This window comes from Marmota flaviventris, chromosome 12, assembly GCF_047511675.1.
Source record: "Marmota flaviventris isolate mMarFla1 chromosome 12, mMarFla1.hap1, whole genome shotgun sequence".
Taxonomy (NCBI): domain Eukaryota; kingdom Metazoa; phylum Chordata; class Mammalia; order Rodentia; family Sciuridae; genus Marmota; species Marmota flaviventris.
In genome coordinates, this window is record NC_092509.1 from 58,061,366 (window position 1) to 58,077,298 (window position 15,933).

Sequence of the window (15,933 nt, forward strand, 5' to 3'; positions counted from 1 at the left end):
ATCAACATTTAACCTTTAATTCATATGAGTTTAAGTAAGTGTTGTTTAAAATATTCCATCAGCATTTCTCATGCATTTCATCTTCTTGTGCAGAGTGATTATATGATTCCTCTAGCTGCCTTGCTGAGTCTTGACTTGTTTTAAATAAGTTCACTATAAAGTTATTGGAGTGGAAAGGTGGCCCATGCCTTTCTAAAGGCACTCTCTCCTTTAGCATCACTCCTTGCCCTGCTTTCTGATGGTAACTGTGGGAGGTCTTGGGAAAGAATTTTGCCTTGACTTGACTTTGTTTAGTCTGTAAAGTAGCTGTGAGAATTGTTCTTCTTTCTTGCTTTGAAAACTATCCCCCACTCCTGAAAATTTGTGGGATCTCAACTTTACAGTTCCTTAAAACTCAAGTTTAGATTTTTCTGGGTTGTTGCTTTACATTATTCCCACTGTTCTCTCCACAAAAATATTGTTTTAATAAAAATTTTTTTCCCGTATTTTTGTTTAAATGTTACTGATCTTCTATATTTTTCTTGTACCTTTTTTAATATAAAGATTCATTGACTCTCATTTACTGTCTTCCCCCTCCATCTGTATTATTTAGGTGTATAAAATACAGTACTTAGAAGAAATACAGCTAGCAAATAGTGTATCTTCAGTGAGTTCTTATATACATCAATTCTGTAAAAACCCAGCTTAAACAAATGTATTGATTACTTTTTATGTGCCAAACACTATGATAGTTGCTGGTAATAGGAATATAAATATGGCACAAATATTACCTTTGATTTTATCTGAGTTCCATGTAAAATGGCCTGGACCTGGTTTGTGCCAAGTCTAGTGAGGCAGACAGATGATTCTAAATAGAAGAGTCATTATATAATTTAGCACTCACAATAAATTGGAAAGATCTTAGATCCTACAACTTGGTATTGGGGTTTCATATTATGTTTCCTTCTGGGCTCTTGCTAGTATTACAGCACTGTCCCACCATATTTTATTTTGCTTTTAAATAAAAAATGCATTGTTGCTGATTTAGTATCTCATTTTGTGAAAGTGGTCAGTAAAAGACTGAGATTTAATGTGGAAATGTTTTAATGAAGAAAGTAAACCATTAAGCCTATTGATTGAACTAAACTACTAAAAATATCATTTAAAACATTATACTATTTTATACATAGTTTTCCTGAAAATAAAATGTTTTACTGAGTAACATTTATTTGACTCTTAAGAGCAAGAATATGGCACTCCCAGTTCAACTTTCTCTTTATTTTTTTTTTCTTTATGTTTGGCAACCTATGTGATTTCTTTTTTTCATTTCCTTGAGTGTAGTGATTTTTCATCTAAAACATACCATCGTTATTTGAAATAGTGTACCAAAATTTGTACCAAAATTTATGACCTACAAATTATAAGGTAATATATTTTTAAAAGAGTAGGGTAATAAATACTGTTATGGATATATCGCAGAGATCAAGTTTATTAATGGTCAGTTTGTAGAACAATTTTTTAAAAATGTCCTTTCTGACAACCCACACCAATAATTTATATTTAATTCTTTTTAATAAATCCCATGTAAGGTAAACACAATTTGATTTTTAAATGTGTTCAACAAAGCTATTCTTTTGATAAAATTTGACATTTTTTTTTTAATTTCAGAAAGTAAATTTGGACCTCTTTGTCATTTAGACATTAGCTGTCCTGTTTTTAGATAGAGACTGCTTCTTGGTAAGCAACTTCTTAAAAGTATTATGAATTATTGTAGAGAAAGAAAGAAGAGAACAAAGGCAATGGGGTTTCCTGGAAAAGGAGACAGCTTTAACTAGGACAGTTCTGAGTTTTGGTAAACCATCCTGAGTGGATGTATATTCAAAGTCATGTAAGAAATGCCTTTGGTTTTGATTTCTGTTGGAAAGCAGCCTTGTTTCAGAAAAGCTGCTGTGCACCTGTTTCACATCAGCTCTGGTATTTGGAAAAGGTATCTGGTACTGACGCTGCAGTCCTTCCAGATTTTTAAGATCACATTGATATTATCATTGGGGTAACATCATTCTTTGCTTATGTGAAATTCTTTTGTCAGAAACTAGAGCCATTTAGTATTCTGTCTAGCAAGAGCCATTCTTGCTAATAAAACTCTTATTTCCAGCATAGCCATTTGTTACTCCAAAAAATTCTTTTCTTGTGATTATAAAGTTTTGTGCTCTGCTTATAAATAATTTAAGCAGTATGGAAAAGCATAAAGAACATAAGAACACCTAAAATCCTACCACTCAGAGATAATCATCAATTTAAGTATTTTTCATATGAAAAATGGATTTTTCAACTTTGTATTATAAATAGTTCTGAGACAACACATTCATGGCATGATGCTCTTTTCTTTTTCTCCCTCTAACAGCTTTACTGAGATTTACTTGGTTTACCCACGTAAAGTATTCAGTTTAATGGTTTTATTATAATCACAGGGTTGTGTGACCATTGCCACAATTTCAGAGCATTTTCCTCATGCCAAAATAAACACTTAAACCCCTTTATTTACCCCAGCCCTCATTCATCCATCCCTTCTAGCATCTGTTAACCACTAATCTACTTTCTGTCTCTAAAGATTTGCATATTATGGACATTTTGTGAACATGGAATCAAGCAGTAAGTGGTCTTTTGTGACTGACTTCTTCCAATTAGCTGTGTGGTGGTGGTACATGCCTGTGATTCTAGTGTCTCAGGAGCCTGAGGCAGAAGATCAAAAGTTTGAGCCAACCTGGACAACTTAGTGAGATCCTGTCTCAAAATTTTACAAAAAGGGGGTTGAGTAGTGATGTAGCTCAGTGGTAAAGCACCTCTTAGTTCATTCTCCAACACTTCCAAAGCGCGCGCGTGCACACACATACACTCATATATATTCAGGTATTTAGGCATGCTTTCCAAGATCTGATAATGGACTCTAGTTTTAACATTTTAACAGTAGAAAGTTATGAATATGGTATTTAGTGAAAGTAATGACTGAATTTTAATATTTATTTTTAAATAAAGAGATTAAAAGCAAGAAGTCTGTTTTTTAAAGTCAGTGTCTTAATAACTTTATAAATGTGAAAAGGAGAACTGTGTAGCAGTTTTCTATGCCAAAATTGAATATAAATAGAGATGATTGCTTAGCCAAATTGTGAAATCTCTGAGGTTTTTTCCTCTTAGTCCCCAAGCTCAGTTTTGTTGACCAGAATTGCCCTACCTCCTCTGCCTTCATTTTTTTTTTTTCCCCATCTAAGAGCATTAGTTAAGAGAATTAGAAACTTCAGACTTTTGCGGTTCTCTTAATTCTTTTTTCCCCCTCATATAGAAATAGCAAAAAGCAGACATGGTCTTTGAAAGTCTTTGTTTTATACTTGTACAATGCAAATACTTTTCATAGTTAAATGCGGTTTATTTCTTTATAAGTGGATGTAAGAGTGAAATTGTGTTTTTCTCTAAAATGATCTGAGGCATCCTCATCATTGAATATACTCCTCCCACCACCACAGAATTGGGTGCTTTTATTATTTCCCCCCAAAAACTTTAATTTTGTAGGCTACCACAGATTTTTCTCTATTCATCCACACTCATCAATAATAAAAGAAAGCAAAATGAACTCTCATTTCTTTCTTGCCCAAATATAAGTTTGGACTAATTATCCTAATTTTAATATTAAACTAAAGCTTTTATCCTATCTCTAGACATATTCTTTATGTTTTTTATAAAATTTGGTATTATCCAATTTTATGTTAATATTATTTCCTTCCAGACCTTTGAAGTGGCTGATAGGGAAAAAAGTTGTGAAGTCAGAACTAAGAACTTCTAGTAAGTGAGGCAAAACAGTTGTCTGAGGGTTAATAGTAACTCTGATTGAGTGTTGACTGCCAGAAAGTTCCAGTTGATCCAGAAAAGAAGCATGCCAGTTGCCCAAGAGAAAAATCAGAGACAGAAGGGATGTGCATGTATGAAAACTGCCCTGTGGAGGGAGGAGCATATAGCACATTGAGGAAGGGACAGTGAACTAAAGCATAGAGAGCAGTGCAAATGAGATGAGATAGGCAGAATCATATCCTGCACAGAAAGGGTTTACATTACAAGCAGTGGAAATGATTAAAAAACTTTTGCTGAGGAGGATGATGGGATCTGGTTTAGTTATTAAAGTGTCATTGGAAAGGAGACGGATACTAAGATTCGAATAGATATCTTAACTAGATGATGCTATTGACATTGTCTTGGCTGGCAGTCTTCATAATTTCTGAAGTATGTACCTAATATGTGTTATTGTTTGTATATATATGTGTGTGTGTGTGTGTGTGTGTATGTGTTGGTGTTGACATTACATATATTATAAAAACAAAAATAAAAACAGTAGAAGAAATAAAAAAAAAACAGAAGTGTTACTAGTTCCTTTCCTTCCCCAATACAGTTTAAACTTCGTACCACTGAGTGCTACTAAACATGAAACAAGAATGATAGAATGGAGAGAGTTTGGAAAGAGAAATTAGGAGTTTGCATTGACAGGATTTGGAAGTTGGTTTTAAATGGTAGGAGTAAAATGTAAGGGGCAAGGAGGGTCTTACATTTCTATTTGAGCGCTGGTTAGAGAGTTAACATTCTCTTGTGAGAAGCTAATTGTGTTTGTTAAAGTAGCATTCTACCAGAATGTAGTGTGTTCTTTGAGTATGTACTAAGCAATGTCTTTAGTAACAAAAGACAAGGGGGCATTGTAAGGAGATTTGATGGACAGATCTTGATCTGTACTTAAGATGAGGAAGCAGAGAACTGAATGTAGGGACACAGGTTACTTTTGCTTTTTAGAACTGTTAGGATATGACTGTTTTATAGGCTCCTCCACTTCTAATTTTCTCAAAGTTTCTTTAGCTCGAGGCAAAGTCATCCATTCCACAGCTAAAAATAAATGCTTTACAAAACAGAGGTAGACTGAGGAACATAAGACTATTGATTGCCAGTGCAGCATAATAACCAGCAATTTATCAGCCGATTAGCCATCATTGTCATATTTGCTTAGAAGGAAATAAAATGCATTTGAAGCCCTAAGTTGGGGATGAGTGCCAGAAACAAGGGAGGAGTAAAGCCCAAACATATATTCAGTTTGGCATAAGATATTCAGTTTGGCATAAGATTGAGGAAAAAACAAATAAGAGAAATTCTCAGTAATGCTAGCTGCTCCATTTCTTGAAGTAGGGAAAGTTTTTTTTTTCTTAATTAAAAAGTATACATGTTTTGAAGCAAAATTTGAAGTAATAGTTACAAAAATGTCTCAAAATGCAGGTTTAAAATGCTTATTGCTTTGAATAAAATTTAGTATTTGTTATTCTCACATCTCCTAGCACAGTGCCTTAGAATATGGTACCTGCCTTGTTTATTTTTGTTTTGATGTAGGCAACCACAGAACTGTGGTGTTTGTCTCTCTTCTGTTCCAGATAACTTAGAACAGACCTTTGCTTTTACTTCTTTTCAGTCATGAGGGAAATTCCTGGGAGCCTTATGATGGTCAGAAGTGTGAACACCACTAATTTGGGTGCTGATTTCAGGTTCACTTACCCAGTAGACCAGCTTTCTAGAGATTGCAAATCAAATCCAAACCAGTTCTTCAGCAAACCTTATCTCACTTAATCTGCAGAATAAAAGCTGAGATGGGTAATATCCCCATTGCAGATTGCCTTGGGTATAACTGCTAATAGTAGAAACCTCTGATGTTAAAAGTATGGACATCCTGGGTCTACTGTAGTAATTATATTCAGTAATAAAATATAGTAATAATGATCAAGTCTAAACAGTCTGTCATTTTTCCAATATTAATGTACTTTTCTAATCTCCTTAGTTATGTTTGTTTTTGTGGCTCACCCTAATTTCTGTCAGCACTAAGCCTCTATAATATGACTAATTTAAAGAGAAATGTCCTTTCTTTAGTAAAATGTAAGGTAAATGGATTATCAGTGTTAGCTTAATACTATGCTGAAATCATATTACTGAATTTACTCAACCTGGACAATGAATCTTCTTTCCTATTCTACCCTTTTCCTCTGAGTGAAGAAAGAGTTAATAATGGTATCATTATTAAGCAGGAAGTGTGGTTAGCCTTATGCATATGATGGAATGAATAATTTAGTATCTTCGGGAAATGCAAACTGCAGTAGAATTCAAGCAACCTTATCAGAATGAAGATCAATATTTTACTTGCTAGTACGAAGTAAAAATCAGTGGAAAGAAGATGCTTAAGGATACCAAATGCAAGAATGTTGCTAAATAGTTTAAATTGTGAAAAAGACTGAAAGTTCTTGGTTAGCAATGTTTTATCATAACGCAGTAATAATGGTATACCTGCATTCTGACAATTGTCAGATGACTTTTTGCTAAAATGATTAGTAATGGGATGTGGCAGTTTCTTTGCTGTCAGAAACGAGATACTCTCTCAGGTTTTTCTTGTAAGTTTTAAAAAATTGTCGTTATGTGTTTTTTTCCTTTAAATATGAATTAAAGGAACTAAAGAGTAAAACCTGTAAACTAGGCATGTTTAATAAAAGTTTTATGGAAGTAGCTGTTTATAAACATTAGTAAGACAGGGTTTTAAAAAGCAGTTTGTCTAAACTTATCAAAATGTTTCTAGAATGTTTATTTCCTTTGGTATAGTGTTATTAGTTTGCTAGACATAGATATGTCTGTGGTCTTTCTATATCTTATTATTATAAGTATTGTGCATGTAACTTTAATAATAATAGATTGGATGCTTGGAAGTATTTAGCAAAATTGACATTTTTTAGTATTATTTTGTGTGTGCGAATATCTGCTATATGTAATATTTTTAAAGCAAGACTTATTTGGGTTATATTGTCTATTTCTAAAAACAATGAAGAATTTTTCTTGAATTTAAGACTTTACTATTTTCACATGTGCATTCTTTAAATTGGTTTGCTTTTGATTCTACTGAAATTTTTTAGAAGTTGTATTATTTAAAGAAAATAGCTTTAGGAAAGCCTAAAGCCATTTTATATGATTGCTTTTATGTGATTTTCTTAAGCCAATATATTATTAACCCATTAATGGTTTCTTGATTAATAGTGAAGGAAAAAGAAAATCTTTCCTGTGCTGACAAGAATTTCTTTAGACTTTATAGAGAATTATGAGTAACATTTTAGATGTCACTAATGTAATAGTAAGAAAGTATATTTTACTTTTGTTTTTTTAAATCCCAGTGTTGAGTATCACCTTGATTTCAGACAAGCTATTTCCCTTTTCATAAATTATCACTTTTTAAAGTTGTTTCTCCTAAAAAGAATTGACTTCATTGACACTTAAGCTAAAATTTTAATGAAAATTACCTATTTGATGAAGCTACACATTTTTATAAGGTATTTTGTTAAGTATGTATACATAATGAAGAAAGAAGAAACAATAAAATGTGCTTGGTGAACGATGAATAGTTTATTTTTTTTTTCAAAGAGCAAAGCAAACAAAGATATTTTATGTTAGTGAATATACAATTATTTAATTGCATTAGGCTGTTTATAATGCCATTGATCATTTTCCAACTGGTAGAAATGCATTAATATGTTAAATTAATCTTAAGTATTTTCCCTAAATTTTTTTTCCAGATGTAATTCTCCTAAATGGGGGAGAATAGTCCTTATGAAATTAACTCTGGCCATAGATGTTGAATTCCTGTAATTCATTAACTTGAAAACAGTATAATCCTAAAATGCATATTGCCCTCTTTGATTGTATAACTCAGGAAATAATTAAGCTGTAAGCACATCATTTGATCTATGATTTATTCTAGGGTCTTCCACAAATAACATTACATATAAATTATTTTTAAGAGTTTGTGTTAAAGAGGATACGTTTTTATTAAATTACAGAGCTTCCAGGATGAGAATCTAGATAGGACGTATGTATAAATACATTTTGAACATTTCAAAGCACCTTTTAGTTAATGTGAAGTTCTTCAGATGGCCCCGTTGTCCTTTGAAGCTTCTAACACCAAGGTGTCTGTTGCAGCCCAGAGCAAGGTTACTGCTACCCAGGACAGCACTAATTTGCGATGTATTTTCTGTGGTAAGCAACATTATGTTTACATTTACTTTTTCAAGCTGTGGTACATACTACTTGCACATTTCCATAACTTTTGTTTCCTTAGGCCATGGTCTGGTTTGTGGTATTTGGGATATTATAGCAAGCTATTTTTATGTTGTGATATTTGTTGTGGTTCATGTAGGTGATTTGGTCAGCTTTTTAGTTGGTTTGTTAGGATTTAGTTAGAATTAGGATTTTAAAACTATTTTTGTCTACCTCTTCCAACACAAATGAGAGGGGGCTTTTGTTTGTTTACTTTTATTTTTAACTCTTTTGTTTGGGAACAAACTTTTAACTTAGAATTTAAGGAAAATATATTCATTTTAATATGATTTGAGGTATGTAAATGTGCCTTATTCAAAAGGAGCTTTTGCTTAACTTGAATTAATTTTAGGTGTGCATGTTGTAAGAGGCAGATGTAAACTTATTGCTTTAGTAGGTTTATTTCTGATTGAGTCTTTACTCAGCAGTTGAGATCTGTGGCTTACTTAGTGAATTTACTCTCAGTATTTTCTTTCACACTCATATACACATTTGTAGATATGTATTATTTGTATAGACAATGTAGGTATGTCATATAACTGCCCCAAATTAGAGAAAATCAAATATGTGTGGTGTGTGTGTGTGTATATATATGTTTTTCTTACCTTCATACAAGATAAAAAGAGAGAGGTTCTTGTCTAAATTCTTTTTATCACTGTTTGATTCTGAAACTCTATTTTGAAAACCCAGGTTCCAAAAAGCGACTTAGTTCTTTGAGTTTATACACACACACACAGCACGCACATATGCGCATATACCCCTTTTTGACTCATGTATACCTTGACTAGCCAGATTTTTTTGTGAGAGAGATAAAACTTATGAAGTGATATACTACAACAAATTTGTGTTAACAGTTCAACTCCGTGTATGTACTTTATCCATGTGACTCAGAATTTTTAATGTGGTTCCTCAGTATTACTGATATTGTTTCTTTAAAGAGAATCATTTTAAAATTAATGAACTTAAAAGTTTAGGCAAAGAAGCACATTATAAATTATAAAAAGAGAATTCTAATGTACTTCTTAATCATCTAAAATTATTAGTTTAGATTTGCTTCAGGTGACACAGTTAGCATCTGTGAGCCCATTTGTATGGCTTTTATAAAACCCCTTTTTTTCTTTTTTGAATATTTATTTTTTTAGTTGTAGTTGGACACAATACCTTTGGTTTTTATTTATTTATTTTTATATGGTGCTGAGGACCGAACTCAGGGTCTCATGCATGCTAGGCGAGCACTCAACCACTGAGCCACAACCCCAGCCCTATAAAACCTCTCTTAAAACATTGCAGATTTAAGCATTTAATCAGTAACTTTATTTCTGAAATTTCATCTCTTCTTGAGGCTTCTTCCAGGCCAGCTTTTGAACTAGCCGTGAGTGGTTATTGATATTTGTTTTATTAGGAGTCTCTTCAACTCATTTTTAATAACCTAACTTTCTGCTGTAGAATTTGAGGTCCACATGCAGAATAGCAGTTTATCCAGTTGCAGAGAAAAGATTAATTTGGCCTTAATAAAGGTGATTTTTAAATTTTTTTCTGAAACAGTGGTTAAAAAGCAGATTTTCCTCATTATCATCTTTAACTGTGTAAAACAATATAGTTACCACTTTGCTAAGTTTAAATTTGATTGTATTGTGGGGACCATTCATCTTTTAGTCGGTGATTTAAAATAGTCTGTGGCTAAGTGTGAAACTAGATTTGTGAAAATAAAAATGGGACAGTAAATGAAATAGCTTTAGCCAAAACTCAATATTGTAGGCAAGACTGAAATGCCACTCATGTTTCAGAGAGAGATTCTAAACAGATTTCCATCATTTCTAGGATACTTTATCAGTGATATTACCACATTTTCTTTATTAGAAACAGTAATTTGCAAACTTTGCTGTATATCTTCTTCTAGCCTGGACAAATTAAGATCAGCCAGTGTCTTTGGCTCTGGTTATAAATTAGGGAGAGAGTGAACCCCCAAACAGCTGCTGTTGCTGTTCATGATTGACAGTGGAAACAAAGCAGGACCACTTGTTTCTTAACCTTGGTTGTTTCTTCTCTCTTTATTTTTCCTAAAAGAGAGCTGTTAACCATTACATGATGCTTATAAAATACTGTCATTTGCCCACCAAGATGTTTATGACAGTGCCTATTTTGTATTTTATGAGGACACAGATACCCGTTTAGGAATATGACCTATGTATAGTAATAGCTATAGTCTAGAAAATATGGTAGCAGCTGACACCCTTGCCTAATCTTAGTTGCTGTTTCATAGTCGGGTTCAGTGCCTTTGGTATTATTTACCAGATTCATAATCCATTAGAATGTAATTCCTATCTGTATTTTATAATTTACCTGAAATTTTTATTCAACATTTACAGTATGTTTATATTAATTTTAAGTGCACATAAATTTCAATGTGCTAGTTTTTGTACCTTGACAATTTTAATGAAGAAGAAACAAACAAAACAGCCAAATTAAAATACAAATGTGAGAAAATACCACAGGGAGGGATTCCTTCTCCATTTAAGAATGTTCTGAAAGACAAATGCCCCAATGTCACAAAGAACCATATAGCAAAGAATTTTAAGAGTTGTTGTTGGATCACATTTCTCACCAGTTTAAAAAACTTCAAGGAAATTTTTCTTTCCTTCTTACGACCAAAAAATATCAGTAATAGGACCCACAAAATATTACCCATATTTTGAAAACCTCCTTTCTAAGTGGTTGTACCTAGTATGCTTTTAAAAAGCCTTAAAAAATATTCAAAACAGGTTCTGTAAGTCGATGATTTTTTTATTCAGTTTTATGAGTTAATGTCAGATGTGTTAATTTTAATAAAATCAATAGGATTGAGTTGAAATTTGACATTTTTCTTGAATTTATTATTATATCTGAGTTAAAATTTAAACTTTGAATTAGTGAACTTAATCCATTAATATTACTGTTGAGATAGGATACCTGTTTTAGATGTGAGCAAAACTATTAGAATTGCCAAACAAGTCTAACCTGCTGATATTCAGCTATTGTATTATTTATATAACTTGAGATTTTCACTTAAATACTCAAACATTATTTTTTAAAAAGTTAGTTAAACCATAATTGTCTTAAGTTGGCTGTGCCACATGCTTGCATTTAGTAGTTTGGGGCAAATATAACTTTGGATGTGGAGAGTACATCCCTCCCTAGATTATATGCTTTCTCAAATTTACCCTCTCACCTTGTATGTCCCCATCCTTTTGCCAGAAATATCTTTTCCCTGTAACCTGTGAAATATAAAACATGAAAACATGGCTTAATATGACAGTCTTTTTAAAATATATATCATGTTAATTTGCAAAGGAACACGTTCTAGTCTGTTTACTAGACAATAATTATTTATTTTTATTTATACAGAGACGCAAGTGTATTTAATTTTGGTTTCTAAAACCTTTTTTTGTTGTGGTTACTGATTTTGTGGAATTAATATATTTCTGTATTTCCTTTATTTGGATCTCAAAATAGCAGATTCTTAGGAAATCTAATTAAAATATCCCGGCAGTTGTCATTTAAGTTGTAAGAGGGCAAATTAAATGATCAGTCTAAAAATATTTGTAAAGAGATGAGGGAAAAAAAGTTGGTAGGTAAGTTCAAAACAAATTAATTCTGTTTTCTGTACCTAGGTTATACCATAACTGTATTACATCCTGATGGATCTTTACCTCTAGTTTCAAAGTCTACTCCACTAATATAAAATAGATGTGTTATGCTCTTAGCTCATAAATTATAGTAATTTGCTTTTATTTACTAGTAAAAGCTTTTTTAAAAAATATACTAATGATTTACAAAAGTCTTTCAGAATCTGTGGTAGGGGCATTTGGTGGCACACTAGAATTCAGAAATATATATATAGAATTTATCTATACTACTCTCCAAGAGTAGAAGATAATTCTTTGTTGTGTTATTTACTGAGATGGATTTCAAGATTGTTCTAGTTTAACATTAGGCATCGTGTATTATATTAAGTCCAGCATTTATCTTATTTAATTTTTATATCCAGTGACATCAAGATGTCCAGTAATTTAGAGGCATTCTATCTAAGATGCTAAGATGGGATCTGCATTGTACATAATATATGGGAATGGATGGTCATTATTTTCACATGACAGAACCATGTTGGTGTAAATGCAGGTTTCATTTTTTTTCCTTCTTACCCCAAATGAAAAGTTAAGATTACCTGTGTTGCATTAAGAAATTCAGATAAATAGTTTAATTTATTATATGGAAGTTTAGCAATGTTTGTTTTTACCAGTAATGGAAATGCCAGGCCGTTAAAGAAAAATGGCAGCTTAAATTGGGCAAATTTGATAAATGCATTAGCATACTGCAGTCTAGTAATAAGGTTCTCATGCTCTCTCTCTCCTGTTTTTCATTTCCAGTGTTCTATTTAGGTGAGTTTTTTAATTCTGATTTTTCATTTAAGTTCTCCTTCTCCACTTCATAAATAATTACCCCAAAGAGAATGTCTCATTGTCTTAGAAAATGTCAAGCTTAGGTGCCTCTTCAGATGCTCATTGAACACTTGTTTTACTCAAGCTCTTCATATGTAAATGTTTATTTTTCCCTTATTGTTGATGTTTTTCATTTGTTTCAAGTAAGCCTTCTGGAGATGATGACAGTATTATGTTGCAGTCTTTCATTTGCTGTGTGTTATGTAAAGCTTATATTTTATTTTGCTAGACAAAAAGAAGATACATTTGTAAATATGTGATGGTTTTATGTTACTCTCATGATTTTATCTCCTCTGTCCAGCTAGATGTAAAGATAATGTTCATCTGTAATATTTTCCTCCCTTTCTAGGGCCAACATTGCCTAGACAAAATTCACAACTACCTGCTCAAGTTCAAAATGGTCCATCCCAAGAAGAATTGGAAATTCAGAGAAGGTAAATTCACAAGTTAATTGTTTGTATTTTTACCTTTCTGTTGCAGAAAACCACACTGTGAAAATCCGATTATTATTTTTTTAAATATTTTTTTATTGTTAATGGACCTTTATTTTATTTTTTACTTATTTGTAGTGCTGAGAATCAAACCCAGTGCCTCACACATGCTAGGCAAGCACTCTGCCACTGAGCTACAACCCCAGCCTCTGAACATCTAATTATTGGAAAGCAGATTTATATCTTTCCAAATCACAACTTTGATTATTAATGTTAGTAAATTTGGGAATCATCATTAATAAGTGGTCAGATATTTATCATGCTGAACACAAAAGATGTTTTAAGACTTCTTAACTACTTTTTTGTGGAAACCATACCCATGGTATGTTTAAAATATTTTTAATACATTTAACAGTCTATAAAATGTCTTTACCCTTCAGTAAGTATAGTTATAAAGTAATCTGTGACCAGGGGCTGAAGTTGTGGCTCAGAGGTAGAGCGCTCGCCTACCATGAGTGAGGCACTGCATTCGATCCTCAGCACCACATAAAAATAAAATAAAAATTACATAGTTATAGGTGTCCACCTATAACTAAAAAATAAATGTTAAAAAAAAAAAAGTAATCTGTGACCAGCGTGGTTTTTACATGGCCACTTTCACTGGAAAGTTGAAATAGTGTTGACTGGTTCTAAAAAGCATTGCTGTTGAGATATTATAAGGTTTTAGTAGGCAAATACAAAATCATTCTGTTTATAACTAAATGCTAGTTGAACAAGGTTGGTTACATTATCTTCATCATTTCAGTGCAGTCTAAAAATACATTTGAAATTATAGTACCTCATTTAGGTGTAAATTTTTCTGAATTTGCTGCAAGTCTGATTATAAAGCTACTTTGTAAGAAAATTGTTTTATAAAATTCAGGTAACTAAAACTGAGCTAGACAAAGTAAGGTCCCATTTTTAAACAAAATGAAAAATTTTAAGAGATTCTTATTTATTTATTTTTTTTTATTAAAAGCATGGCACTGAGCTCCACTCATCTCTAGTGAGGGGACCTCCTCTCTTGGCTTTGTCACAGAATGTTGGGAGCATGTATGTGAGGAATAGATTACAGGGCTAGACAGCAAGCCAGAAAGAGACTGGAATTCCCTGATCCCTTCTGAGAGCATGCCTCCAATTGACCTAAGAACCTCCAATTAGGCCCGCCTTCTTAAAGGTCTACATCATCTCCCAACACTACCACCCTGGATGCTATCTATGCCTCCAACACATGAACCTTTAGGGGGCACATTTAAACCATAACCAAACCATAGCAGTTGGGTACTGTAGTTTCCTTTTAATACTCACTTCTCTGCTGTTGACTTCCAAATCCATAGCTCTAGCTGTGATCATTTGCATGAAATCCAGACTCATAATTTTAAACAGAGTAGTGCCATGGACCCTTCAGAAAATTTATTGAAAGCAATAGACCACTACCCTCCCCATCTAGCCCTTTATCTTTCAGGTAGCTATATAATTATATACAAAAACATGTGTGCCATAACAGAGTCACATATCCCCTGAATTCTGACAATGGATCCTCAGTGACAATTCCTATTATAGAGCTCATCCATTTGGATTGCCTACTGACACCTCAGTTCAAACTCTTATGATTTCATCTTTAATGTAAATTTTTTCTTCTCAATAATTTCAGCTTAGAAACACTATAATTATCATTGCTTACTGTACCTATTTAACCATACCCTAAAAGCCTTATGATGGATTTATTCTTCTGACATTCTTCTTACTCATCTCTCTAATATTTATTCTCTTAAGTATTGCTATAATTTTCTATTTGATTTTTGTCTTTAACCTTTCAGTTCTTTCTGCTTACTACTGTCATGTTAATTTTTCTTAAACTCTTGCACACGGCATAGATAATCTCAAACAGTTTAGAGCAGCATAAAATAGGGTAAAGAAGGTACTGTATAAATGTACTCTATTTATGTTTTGCTTTTTGAATGATCACATATATTGATAGTAGCAATTAACTCTTCACTCTGAAAAATGAGGGATTCTTCTCTTCGCAATTAATGGCAATTATTATTTTTCATTCTGTTATTTTTCCCCCCCAGATAGAACCAGTGGCTGGGGATATAACTCAGTGGTAGAGCACTTGCCTAGCATGTGGGAAGCTTTGGGTTTAATCCTCAGTATCTTCAAATAACTAAATTTTTAAAAAAAATGAATTACTCAAGTAGAAATCTGTGTTTTAACCTTAGAAGATATCTCTTAATTACTCTAAGAGGAGCACAGTTATTCCACATGTTTTTTTTTTAATCCTTCTTACCTCATTTCATCATCTGATTTTATAGCCATCATCATTTTAAAATTATTTTCAAGATTTATGCAATTATAGTGTTTTTGTAACTGACAGTAAATCTTTGTCCTTATTCATGCAAATGATCATTTTTTTTTCCTTTCCTGGAATCCTCCTAAATTTTCCTATTAGCCATTGTAGTCTGAGTTTTCACAAAGATGTGGCTAGACCATAGTTCCATTATAGCTCAATACTTGGTGGACCTTTTCCATTTGCAGACTCATCTACAACTCAAGAATTTAAAAAAGTCTGTTGCTTTTATTATTTCTTTCCCTCCCTCTCTCTCTGCCGGCGGGGCTTCCCTCTTCCTTGGTTGTTTATTTTGTTCTACTGGTCAAATTCTGGACCTTTTCGGTTATCTTCTTATGATACTTATCACTTCTCATTTCCTACCTATTTTTGTTTTGTATTCTTGGCAGTTTTCTGAACTTTGTATTCTAAGCCAGCAATATTCAGTACAGCAATATATTATTTTTTTCACTAGAAGCCATACTAATAAAAATAAAAGATATCATGTCAATGTGAAATAATTATAAAA

At 32.5% G+C, this 15,933-nt stretch overlaps 1 protein-coding gene across 5 annotated transcripts in view; it reads left to right on the plus strand.

Annotated features, from left to right (window-relative positions):
• Positions 1-15,933, plus strand: part of LOC114107345 (protein enabled homolog) — a 152,140-nt gene that overhangs the window by 103,815 nt on the left and 32,392 nt on the right. For 3 of the 5 annotated variants that reach the window (XM_071600022.1, XM_071600024.1, XM_071600025.1), the window contains exon 4: positions 12,955-13,039. In XM_071600022.1, coding sequence (XP_071456123.1) covers positions 12,955-13,039 — 85 coding nt within the window. Of the gene's footprint in view, positions 1-7,885; positions 8,068-12,954; positions 13,040-15,933 lie in introns of those variants that run through there. The other 2 variants (XM_071600026.1, XM_071600023.1) reach the window with 2 other exon arrangements.